We start from the raw sequence: 12,693 nt of genomic DNA, 5'->3' as shown, positions 1-12,693 counted from the left end.
TATTTAGTGTAATTTGAATGTCCTGCATTTGTCGTATTTTTTTATTATAACTAAGAATGAAGGAAAATCAGATCGAACCGGTTATTGGAAACCAGAATGACGTACATGTTGAAGATAGCAACAATAAAATGTAAACATATGCTCTATTTATTTTTAAACAAATAATTATATACATAAATTATTTTAAAACATGTGTAAAGACAAGCACGACCCTTGTGAATGCACGGGTAACCGATTATGAATAGAAGTTAGAATCTCTAGAAATTTTAATTAACATCACAACATTCCAAAATCATTTTTCTTTAACCTTATTTCGTGGAAGCTTCAGTCAACCCAAGTTCCTTGCGTAGCTCTTCATCTGGCTGCAGGCTATCTGGAATGGCACCGAAGATTCTTCTCGATACTTCAAACCCAGAAGCTACATGATGCACATATGCTGATGCTTCATCTACTTTCTCTTGCAAATTTATGGAGGCAGCCAGAAAGTTTGAACTTGTTCTTAACAATTTTCTATCTAATGGCTTGTCCAAGTCGGCGGCCTTAAGAAACCGTTTCGTGGCCGCCTCCCAAGATAGGTCATGTCTCTGAGCATCAGTAGGCTGGGCAGGTTGTTCAGCCAGTGCCTTGAGTGTGAGTTTAACAAATTCATCATCGTCATCGTACGTCCAACAATTTGGGAACTGCTTGAAAAAGTCGTTTGAGGGATGGTTAGCACAAACAACAATTTTGCCCATTGCTAAAGCTTCTGCTGTTGTTGTGCAGACCACATCTGTTGTGCTTGGATTAAGAAACAATTTGTAACTGGAATGCAGGATATGAAGTGTTAGCATACACATGTTCCCATCAGTACATTGTCAAATAGGAATTTCAATTCAGATAGGATAATTAAAAAGACCATACAAAAATATTTGAAGAAAAGAATGGAGAAAGATGAAGAAAGCTGATTTTCCTAATCATGAGTGCTGGTATGGTGGCATAATGTCAATATGCTAAGCCATTATCTGCCTACAGTTACAGCCATGCAATACTCAAACTATATGAATCTTAATAATTACAAAGCTGACTAAGTGACAAACTGACATCTAAGTGAACAAATAGCAAGTAGGACAAGACAGGCAAAAATTGGCAGTTTCTAACAAATACCGGAATGGTTTTAAACTTGCAAATTAATATTCACAATATGCAATATCTCATGTTATAACTTAACATATTTCTCTTTACCTAAGGGGATTATCATCAAATACTAGTATGCTATAAAAAGACTAAAAGGGTATGGAGGAGCCTCATAAAAATCACAAAATTACACTGAATAAACAGCATGAATCAGATACTCTTATCTTTTCATCTAAAGTAATAAGTGATTTATTGGCTTAATTCTTATGGTGTCAATATTTGATCCATTAACTTCCAATTGAATACTACAATGCAGATTCTCATTTTCTTTTTATTTCCTTTCCAAATTATGAACCATTGGCATAATTTAACAATTAACATATTTAACTGAAATGAAATACAAACATGATGCGTACAAATCAGTAGGGAACTTACTCATGAAATCGAGCATCAGCATGATCACGAGCTGGGTGAACGCTAACTGCTAGTTCCAACTTTTCTGCAGCTTTTTGAACTTCATTTGAGTCCTCTCCACTGCCAAATAAATCAACCTCAAGAGCAGATAATTCCTTTTGATGATCTTTAAGAAGTTGGAGTAGTTCCTTGTAGCCTTTGCTCCATATCATCTTCCCAATAAAGTAGGCACCTTTGGTAAAGGCCTGCTCTCCCTTCTGTTGTTGCTCCCTCTTTTTCTTGCCAATCTCAAGGAATTTCGGATTAACTCCATGAACATTACAGATGATGGAGCCAGTGTAATCCTGGGTGGCGGCAGATAATCTAATTACCTGCATATATTCAGCTAATCAATTTCAAAAGAGTAAGCATGCAATGCTTGCAAGATTGTGATAACCATTAATATTATTTTCACGACTAATCATACAAGTGAAGTCTCATTCTCATTTCTCACTAGGATGATATTCACTTACCTAAGTTGAGCACGTAAAGCTGCTCCCTAGAGGACAGCTTCATATTATGTTAGATTTTCATCCACACAAATGAATACACCAAGAAACATGATCGCTGCATTATCTTTACCTAACCAGAGCACATGCATAATAAAAAGAACTGGAACTACGCATTCAGAATAAAAACAAATAATAAATCAAAATGGACTGGTAAAACAATGTTTGTCAGACAAAGTAGGATACCATGAATATTTAACAACTCAAGTCAATATGTTGTCTTCATTTTTTTGTCTTGTGTCAAAGAAGTAATTTTAAGACAAAGATAAGGGATCCTTGATAAGAAAGAAATACAAAATAAAGAAAAAGAAAAGCAACAACAAAAGAAGCCGCCCAATCCCTCTGCATCTGTTAGAAAGAAATACAAAACAAAGAAAAAGAAAAGCAACACCATAGTACTAGCACCAAATAGAAGTCAATCACCTAAGCTTATCTCAGATCAGTTTATGAACAAAATAAACCTCCTTAAAAATACATGTTTCACTCCAACCAAATGCATAGATTGCACATTGTTCAGTCCCTCAAGCTCATGCAAAGATGGGAAATTACAAATATTTACATTCTTTCAATTTGCATTCAAACAAACACAAACACACATATATATTAGGTGGAACAATGTAATATTAATTTGAATATTGATTACATATATACTATTTTCCATGATGATATAATAACTTGCCTTGTGACAATATATACCAACAACCCAGTTGTTTAAATATTTCATCAAAAATGCTTGCATGGTTCCATTCTTTTCTCTCTTCACATACTCCAAATAATTCGTATGAATTATCCCTATAACTAGCCTGAATTTAGTCTTCCATCTTTTCCCATGGTGATACCATGTCAAGTGCTCGGGCTCCTCTAGAACAGCAATATCTGCAACTTTGTCAGGGATAATCTCCGAAATATCCCCAACAGCAAGAATGCTCCTTTTATCTCTAGAAAACTGCATTATAAGTATAGAATAAGTTAGCACAACTGACATAACAATAAGGTTTGGATAAAACAGAAATCAGAGGATTCTTAAGAGTAAAAGCTGATAGATGCTCAAATCTATGACCAAATAGCTTACATAAAAGCATATTGGTATATTACCATTACATTTATAATGGAAGTTTGCAAGTTCCCATTGAAAACCTCATTATCAAATCCTTTACTAAAATGGCATTTCTTTCATTATGGCTAAACTTAGACTATGGCCTTTTTTACACAAAAACAGTGAGTTGAATGAGAGATAACATAAGAAACAGAGAAAATATCAGACAGAAGCTGAGACTCAAAACTATTTAGTAGTGAGAAATTTACATAAAGTGTAAGCTCTGTATAGGGCATCGATCAAATACATCTAACCGATGCAGTTACCAAGAATAGACAGACAGTAACCAACAACAGCTAACAGATCACATGGTGGCTACAGCTATCAGAACATTTAACAGCAACAGACATTTTACAGTTACAGCACACAGTCCTATATACTTAGTCTTCAATCTTCATTTGGAAATGTGCATATTTCTGTGTTTTTGGGGGAAAGCTTCCAATTTTTCCTGTTAATGGAAAACATCAAACACAAGAAATTATCACCTTTCCTGGATAAAACTGTATGCTGAAACCACATGTAAATCCAACTCTCTCCTCTAGCCATTGGCGGATATACTTCTCGTGCTCTGAGGGTGAAGCAAATTTAATATTGTTGGGATATACTAGTCCTTGATCTTTCAGAGATAACCAAGGGATCACCAAAGTGACATCTCTTTCCCCACTTTTGGCAAGATACGCAGCACGAAACAAAGGGTTCACAGCAGTTCCTGTCAACCATGGAAGGCTAGCAGTAGTAAAAATTGCAATATGCTCTTTCTTATCCATCTGTTTCTTGGGTGGGTTCAAATAAGAAATCTCATCATCATAGATTCAGAACTCCATTGCAGAGGAAAACACCAGCAAAATACTGCTTTAGAGGATAACTAAATGATCACTTGAACTGCAAAACAAAAAAACAATATTAGCCGATATTTATACATAATGACACAAATAAGAAAGAAAAATAAACTAAACATCAGCTGAAACAAATGTATAACAATACACATTAGTGCATATTATAATATTTACAAGTTTAAAAGCAACTGGAAGCCTCCAAAAGTACATGTCAAGCACATTAGCACCACCCATTAAAGACAAAACAGCTTGAAAAATAAAGGGATAATGTCACAGAAAATTTATCCCTAATAACCATTGGTGCTGCCTGGACTACACAGCTTTTTCATAGTCAGCATTGATTACACATTCCATAATCCATAATAACCGTTAACCACCATGCATTTGATATCAAAAGGTTCTCGTATTTTGATATTAAAAAAAGGATCGTGTCCCAATTTCCAAGTTATCTTTGAAAAAAATCCATTTTATCCCTCACAGAACAAATTAGAGGAAACACATCGCCCAGGAAGCCAGAAAGAACAAGAAAAACTACAATTCATACCATTCATCAAGCTTATGTCTTTCTTAAGGACTGATTAGTGATCACTGTGATTAAGAAGCCCCAACAAAAGCATGCTTCAAAAACCAGCAAAACCAGTACAGTTTCCAAAACCACGATCCACCCTATTGAATCTCACACACCCTTTTAATTCTTTTCTGTTTTTTCCAATCTTGAACACCCCAAAATTGAAACTGTACGTATAAATGTTAACAAAAATGATAGCAAATAAAAAAAAGGGGTAAAATTGTGGATATAGAATGTACCTTGAAGGGGTCAATTAAAAGAGGAGAAGGAAGGGATCAGAGAGAGAGAATAAGTTGGTGGAAAATGAATGGCGAAGAGAGAGAAAGGAAGGGAATTAAGGAGAGAGAAACAGAATATGCTCTCTATCCTGAGTAAGCAGTGTCGTGATGAATGTCTGCTTCCAAATTTCTGGTTTGCTTTTCAACCAATCCTCAGCCAAGAGGAATGAAAAACCAAACCATTGATTTATCACAGAATAATTTATCACAAGAATTTAGATAGATTTCATGTGATAACATTAGTATTATTTTTGTAAAAAAATTAATTTATATAATTACTACTAAACTTATTAGATTTTATAGAATAATTTTATAATAATGATAATCCATTATCAATTTTTTTTTAATTCATAAAACTAAATAACTATATTGATTAAAATGATTATATTCACAACCACATATATATTTTGGTGAATATATATATATATATATATATATATATATATATATATATATAATATGAGTTTCACAAAACAAAAGGTGATACGATCAATTTATTTATAAATATCTTTGTATATATTATTATTTTTATTTTGATCGTTCTTTTTAAAATAGTCAATTGCTAGTATTTTTTATTTTTTACTCAATTTGATGAAGGAATAAATACAAGCAAGAACACTAGTTCATCAAACTTTTTATTGTTTTTCTACGGTAAGTTTTATTTGATTTGTTTTTACATAATTTGTTTGTTATAACTAAAAAATAGTTTTTTTTAATGTATGGTTAAATTTAAAATAATTATTCAATAGTTTAATTTACAACACACTGCAATTTGTTGACGAAGACCTGTGTTCAATGCAAAACTCTAAATGCGGTCTGCAAATTTTTTTAGGAAGAATAAAGAGTTCTAAGTATTACTAAAATTCTAATTATGATGGTATCAAACAAAAAAATTTAAAATAATTTTAATAAAATATTTAAAATAATAGATAAATATAGAAATAAGATATAAATTATTATTATATATTTATCAATTTGTATACTATGTTAATATATATTTAATTTTTTAAAATTTATTTATACAGCTCTGTTGGTTGGTATTAGGGAGACTAACCCCTCTGTTTGGTTAATATATACAAACTTCTTTTTTTAATTGAGAAGAAATGTGAAAAATCTCTATCACTTAGAAAATAACATTGTAAAAAATCAATCATGGGACAAGGCATAATTAGTATAATCAATTATGGGAATAGATCCTCTCATGTGTAATTTTCACTTGTAAAAATCTTTACTATTAAAATCTCATTTTCTCCTTTTTTTTTTAATATTTAAACTTTATGTCACTTATTTTTAATTAAAGGTTTGGATTTTACACGAGAGAAATGCCATAAGAAAGGATTTCCCAAACGAGAAGGAAGAAGAGATTTATATTTCGCATAAATTGATAATTTAATTTAAGTGTACTTATCTTGTCATATAATTATAAAATTCTCATACATCGTAAGTTTATTAGTAATTTTTTATAATACTTATTTTAATAATCATATATGTGATTAATTAAGAATGTAAATTCTTAAAATTAATGCTCACAAATTATTGGTGGCATTTATTTTGTTCCTCTTGCATGGAAACCAGCAGCAACAACCTTTCCTCTTCAATTGAACCTTTGGTGCTCTTTCTACAGTTTCCCCACTTGACTTGAATCTTTTACTACAAATCCTACCCCATTCACATACCCGTTAAACCATTTCAACCCATTTTCTGGAAGCTTGAGGTAAAGGTTTCACCTTTGTCTTAGATTTCATCAATATGTTCTATTTCCTTCAAATTCTGAGGCAACTTCTCTCTCTCTATAGGGTCTAAAAGTAAATGGGTATCCATAATTTTGTTTTTCTTTTTGGTTTGTTATTTTGATTCCCGGTGGAATTTGTGTTCCTGAGAATGTAATACAGTAAATAAATGGTTTATGAAGTTGGTGTTTGTTTCACTTCTTTTGTCCTGTTTTCAAAAGAGATCGTTGTTTCGGTCTTTTATTTGGAGCTGAATAGTAAAGACATGTCACAAACTCACTATAGTTGTTTGCATTTTGAGAGAGATAAATATAAATGCATTTGAACATTCTGCTGTGTTTTGACATTTAGAGTTTCCGGCATTGTATGATTCAGCTCAATTCACATGAACATTTCCTGTGCAAAATGTAATTTGATCTCAATTTGGTAGCCTTCTGAGGTTTCTAATTTCACTTTGAAAGGTTAGATTAAGGCATGTCTGCAGTAGTTGCACTGGAATAAAGGGTTTTATAGTTCTTTTGGAGCTAATGTTATTATCTGTGTACCTTTCTTCTTGACTAGTTTGTGGTTGAAGAGATGCTGATTGGTCAAGCAGATCACATATCGGAGTCAAGATCATTGAAGGATCAGATACTTGGCTACTCTGGGTCTGAATTAAGTGATGATGAAGAGGAAGATTGTTTGGAACAGATACTATACTCAGCATCCTTTGAAGAGCTTGCAAGCAATTACGTTAAATATGACACGGTCATATGGCTTGCTATATCATTACTTCTAGTTTTAGCTTGGGGAATTGGCCTTCTTATGTTGCTTTACCTGCCCATCAGGAGATATGTGCTTCAAAAGGATTTGTCTTCTCGCAGATTATATGTTACATGTACCGAAGTAGTTTACAAGGTATATATGAATTGTTCTGCATGATCGTGATGTTGCGATATGAGTTTTAATACACGAAATGATCTTTTATTCCCTTTCTCTCTTGGTCAAGGTATCAAGACCTTCATTTATACCATTTTGGGGGACTGTAACAATTGAGAGGCGTGTACCTCTTTCTCTGGTGATTGATATTATCATTGAACAAGGTACTGATGCAGGCATACCATAATGTTTTCTTGCCCTCTATTTTAATGTGTTTTGCTTAAACTAATTTCAGTTACCTAATACGTTTTTGTTTTTTGAGACTTATATATATATATATATATATATATATATATATATATATGCAAAGAGTTATGAAGTGTTCTTCTAGCACACGGTTTATATTTTATAGTTGTTATAGACTGACAGTCTAACACATCAATTTTTCCTTATAAATTGTGAGTTTTATATCATTCAAAAGTATGAAAGAAACGGTGTTTTGAACGGCTACAAATTACTGGCTAAATACGCATAACAAAGCACAGCTTGTGCTTAAAACCTACCTACATGATGTTTGTTACATCTTATACTTTTTCTTTGACTAGATTTTCTCAATTCTTTGTCCAGGTTGCCTGCAGTCTATATATGGTATCCATACTTTTCGAGTTGAAAGTATTGCACATGGAAAAGCTGCTCCTGTAGATGAACTACAAGTTCAGGGAGTTTCTGATCCTTTTGTTTTGAGGAAGGTGAAACAAAATATGTTTCTTAATATGATTCATTATATTTTTTGGAGACAGATTTGAATGTTGAATTTCATTCCTTACATTTTATATTGTAGGGGTTCCTTTAATGTTATACCCTTTAATGTTATACTGCTAAGTGCTAACAAAGGGTATGTCATCATCTTAAAAGCTACAATTGGTTTGCAGATGATTGTAACAGAGGCTTCAAAGATCACACAAGATGTGAGTACAAGTGGGAAGCATGCTGGTCCAAGCACAGATGAGGAAAACATCGCTCGTATGCCAGGAGCAACTGAGGGATCAGTTGTTTTGAGATCACCGTCAAAAAGTTTGAAGGTAATGCTATACCTCCTGCCTTGCATCTTGACAAAGAGTCACCTCTAATAACTGAAGGGATTGAATGAATGCTGGTGTTTTTAGCTTTACAATCTTTAGCTGGTAGGAATTTGACCTATAGCCTGCGATTAAACTACAATGATTTCAACCCATATAGTGATCTTTGTAAGAAGCACCAATTAGATGGCAATAGTATCGGATGCATTGCTTAAATTTCACTCATATAAACCTGTATTGTGCACTCTTGTGCAGATGGTAGGCTCGCCACATACTTCTTCACTTGAGTGCAGGGTAGCTGGAGGACTGCTGCTTAATAAACTTGAAGAAGTCAATAAATCAGTGAAGGTTTGTATCTTCTCTTAATAGAGCATGTGGATTCGACTGAAGAACTTACAACTTTCTTTCTCTCAACTAGATAGAAACACAAATTCTTAATTTCTTCTTGTTCTCGCACCAGACCTTAACCATTTTCCTAAATTTTCTGCATTGGTTGACCTTGACCATTTACTGGCTAAAAATTCAAAGCATGGTCTTGTTTAATCAATTTATGTTCTTTCCCTCCCTCACAAGTCACAAGTTACACAACAGAACAATAGGCCTAGGAACTGCATTATTCAATTCTGCTTTGATTATTTGCATTCATCTTTAGCTGACTTCTTTTTATTCTCTGTATTTATTATGACCAGAGACTTGAGTTGCTTATCGAGAAGTTGCATGCTTCTTCCTCCATCAACTGAAGGTACCATAGTTTAGCACTGCAAGAATTGAAATGAAAGGAGTTTCCAAATTTATAGTACCTTATTTTTCACTATGGAAATAGTGAATAATGATTTCATTGTCTTATTGCTACCGAGTCACTGCTATGGTTGATTCCATAGAATTCTGGCGGAGGATTGTAGATGTTTAGAACCTCAAATTTTGATTGCATAATTGTTTTTACTAGTCCCTTCCATTTTTTGTCATTTCTATTTTAAATTTTAATTGTATATAGCCCAATTGGTATATTTCTATACCATGACAAAAGCCTCTACTGTTTTTCTTTTTCTTTCATATAACCAAATGAATCACCTTAACCAAATGGAAGTAGAATGATCACAAATTTTGGGGTAAAGCTTTTTCACCCTCTCACTTCCTCAATTTACCTATGTTATTTACATAATACTGTTTTATAATATTTTTTTCATAACTCATTTTTTCTTAAAAAAAAAAAAATTTAAATAATTGTTTCCTTAAAATAAGCCAAGCATACACTTATTATTTAGACTCATATTATTCTTTTATGTACATGCATACTAATTCTACCATTGACAGAAATATTCATGTTTCCGCCCATATAAGCTTAAGACCTGGGTGGAGTTGATTTTCTAAGATGCACTTCAACCCTTTTTCATTCTCTTATCTCTTCTTAATTTTCCTTATTTTTTATTTTAAGAAAATCCTAATTACCTTCTAGCTCCACATAAAGCGTTAAAATTAAAAACTCCATCAAGTTCTTCGAATACACTCTATAACACCTTTTGATAAATTCATTTGTTTTTTTTATAAGATTTTCTTCAAATTGTCTCTTGCATTATTATTTTGACCAAAACATCTTAATTATTTTATAATTTGTATAGTTGATAAACAATAAATGCTATAAATAAATAATGGTATTAATATAAACTCTTTTTTTTTTCTTATGAAGATTGGAGAAGATGAATAACATAAGTTAATTAAGTAGAAAAAATAATAAGTCTCAATAATCTAAAGAATAATTTAAGAAAAATAGTATAAATTCTTAAAATTTTAATGTTACAAATTAATAATTATATTAAACAATTTTATTAATTTTTTGCAAATTAATTAAAAGGGTTGTGTGTGTCTATATATATTGAGGGTGGTAGAAAGGAACATTGTACTTTTTCAATCTATTGGAGCGGCTCAAATCAATGGCAGCCACCTATTGAATCTCATGCGTACGATATCAACTTGTGGTTAGAATTAAACGAGGAACCTCTTCATTAAATTTTCTTGCAAGAAAAAGATAGGGACTGATTTGTGTATCCAATATATAGGTTAGTCATAGTCTCTTACATTAATATTTGTGGCGTGTTTAGTTATTAAACATCTAAGAATGGCTACTTTTCCTACTCTTCATGGCCTGCACAACCCTCTTCCTCGATCCCAATTCCTAGGCCAAGATCACCCTCTACTCACTCACCACTTCCCTCTCAAACAACAAGTACATCATCACAAAACAGCTCCAACTCATGAAGTTCTAAAGCCACATGCAAAGTTCAACATATTGGAAATGATGGGTGGGAGAGGACTTTGCAATGGGGAAAAGGGTATTCAACAAGAGCTGAAAAAGCAAGTTGTTGTTGAGGACCAGCCTTCACTATCATCACAAGAAGAAGCATCAAGTGGTAACAAAGAGGAACAAGAAGATGAAAGAAGTGTTGAGGTTCCTGAAGATGGTTTTGAGAAGGAAATGATGGGGCTAACTGGGGGGTTTCCTGGGGGTGAGAAAGGGTTGAAGAAGTTTATTGAGAAAAGCAACCCTCCTACTACAAAAGCTACTAATAATGTTGTCACCATCTCGTTTTGAAAGAGGCCATTGTGAAGAATATTCAAAGGAAAATAGTGTTCATTTTTATTTTATGTTATATATGTGTCTGCCATTCTAATTTTTGACAATCAAACTTGGATGAGGTTTGCTCTCTTATCTCCCCTTTTTCTCTGATGAGTCTCAGAATTTTGTATGCAGACTTTAATTAAATATTTTCCTTTCAATTCATCATGAATATCTGTATGGAGCTTAATTAACAATTTATTGCATCTGATTTGTCTCTCAATTTCAAACTTCAAACTCTTGTAAAACAACCATGTTCTGTTTTGCTTATGGTTGTTCATCATGGGATTTTTTCTTAAGTTATTTTAAGCGAAGATATTTTATCCAAATTTTTAGTTAGTTTTTAATTTTTTTTTATTAGTTGAAAAATTAATTTGATTTTTTGAAAAGTAAGTTTTTTTTAGTAGTTTGTTGATAATTTTTAATGTTTGTTGAAAAGTTACTTTGTAACTTTTTTTTGGAACATTACTAAAGTAACATTTTTGGAATTCTACTTCAAATAATATTTTTTAAAATATTAACTTTTAATTTTTTATATTTTTTTATTTTTATTCTTGATATATTTATTTATTTTTTTGTTATTTTTTAAAAATAAATTATAATTTTATTTTTTTTGTTATTTTTTATTTTTTTTAACTATTTCAATCGTTAATTTTATCAGCATAAGTAACTTTATTAAATCGGACCCTAATCATTTTTTCTAAGACTAAATTAATATTGCAGATGTTTTCCAAGAACAATTCTAAAGTTATTAGTAATTAATTTTTAGACAAGATCCATCATAATTTTCTGTTTGAATCCCTTGCTCATTCCATTATTGCCAAATAGAATCAATGCGGCATCACTTGAAAATGAGAATTGAAAATTTATAATCTCCAAATTACAAGAAAATATGTCGCTGAACTTTACAAGTAAAATGAGAGCAAACACGGTTAGTCAATTTTGATGAATCATAGCCATAGAAAAAGAATGTGCCTTCAGAACATGAACATGTAGTTGATTAAAGCCAGCCACACAACAAAATTGCATCAACATCCTTATTGGAAACAGTATTATCTTTGGCCAATAATCCAATATTATTGAAAATAGGTCTAATCCCTTCTTACGTTAAGATTATAAAGAGAATGGGGAATTATATCATCACTTGCTACTGAAGAAGATTGAGTCTCAGATGCACAATCTGATGTGAATGATATTTTGGGTACGTGTGTGAATGAAACTGACTAAAGGGTACTTGTCCTAATTTCAACTTCTGGTGTAGAATCTAAATCTTAGTAAGTTCTCTTCACCACAAATATGAAAACGGATCCTATGTTTCTTTTCTCTATTTTCTAGGAGGGTTTTTTTTTTTCAGCATGCAAATGGCTGTACACCCCATATAAAATTTATAATTCCAAATTTTATCTTTATGTAAAATTGATACGGATTTAATTTAATCTGTCAATTATAAAATAATTAAATATAATATCAAAATTTTTAATATATATTTAATGCACATAAATTTACATAATTAATTTTATAATAATTAATTTTTATCTAATAATTAATTTGTTTATGTG

General features: G+C 31.8%; 3 protein-coding genes across 4 annotated transcripts; 2 read left to right on the top strand and 1 right to left on the bottom strand.

Moving 5' to 3' along the window:
• Window positions 1-124: 124 nt before the first annotated feature.
• Window positions 125-5,057, bottom strand: LOC100777005 (digalactosyldiacylglycerol synthase 2, chloroplastic). Of its 2 annotated transcripts, none has more exons than XM_003534535.5 (5): window positions 4,815-5,057; window positions 3,657-4,053; window positions 2,755-3,021; window positions 1,549-1,898; window positions 125-801 (listed from the first exon to the last, which is right to left on the bottom strand). In XM_003534535.5, the coding sequence occupies exons 2-5, from the start codon at window positions 3,936-3,938 to the stop codon at window positions 309-311; spliced, it is 1,392 nt and encodes a 463-aa protein (XP_003534583.1). In that variant the 5' UTR covers window positions 3,939-4,053; window positions 4,815-5,057; the 3' UTR covers window positions 125-308. The 2 variants fall into 2 exon arrangements, with proteins under 2 accessions (XP_003534583.1, XP_040861115.1); XM_041005181.1 differs by having other exon boundaries at window positions 4,552-5,036.
• Window positions 5,058-6,398: 1,341 nt separating this feature from the next.
• On the top strand, window positions 6,399-9,465 carry LOC100791214 (uncharacterized). The gene is made up of 7 exons (XM_003533573.5): window positions 6,399-6,567; window positions 7,145-7,480; window positions 7,572-7,665; window positions 8,069-8,190; window positions 8,374-8,523; window positions 8,776-8,868; window positions 9,210-9,465. The coding sequence occupies exons 2-7, from the start codon at window positions 7,160-7,162 to the stop codon at window positions 9,258-9,260; spliced, it is 831 nt and encodes a 276-aa protein (XP_003533621.1). The 5' UTR covers window positions 6,399-6,567; window positions 7,145-7,159; the 3' UTR covers window positions 9,261-9,465.
• Window positions 9,466-10,422: 957 nt separating this feature from the next.
• LOC100776479 (NAD(P)H-quinone oxidoreductase subunit S, chloroplastic) lies at window positions 10,423-11,306 on the top strand. The gene has a single exon (XM_003534534.5). The coding sequence runs from the start codon at window positions 10,637-10,639 to the stop codon at window positions 11,108-11,110; it is 474 nt and encodes a 157-aa protein (XP_003534582.1). The 5' UTR covers window positions 10,423-10,636; the 3' UTR covers window positions 11,111-11,306.
• The last annotated feature ends 1,387 nt before the right edge of the window (window positions 11,307-12,693 follow it).

This window comes from Glycine max, chromosome 9 (assembly GCF_000004515.6).
Source record: "Glycine max cultivar Williams 82 chromosome 9, Glycine_max_v4.0, whole genome shotgun sequence".
In the NCBI taxonomy this organism is placed as follows: Eukaryota; Viridiplantae; Streptophyta; class Magnoliopsida; order Fabales; family Fabaceae; genus Glycine; species Glycine max.
The sequence above is the reverse complement of the archived record's forward strand: the minus strand, read 5'-3'. Positions and strand labels throughout refer to the sequence as shown.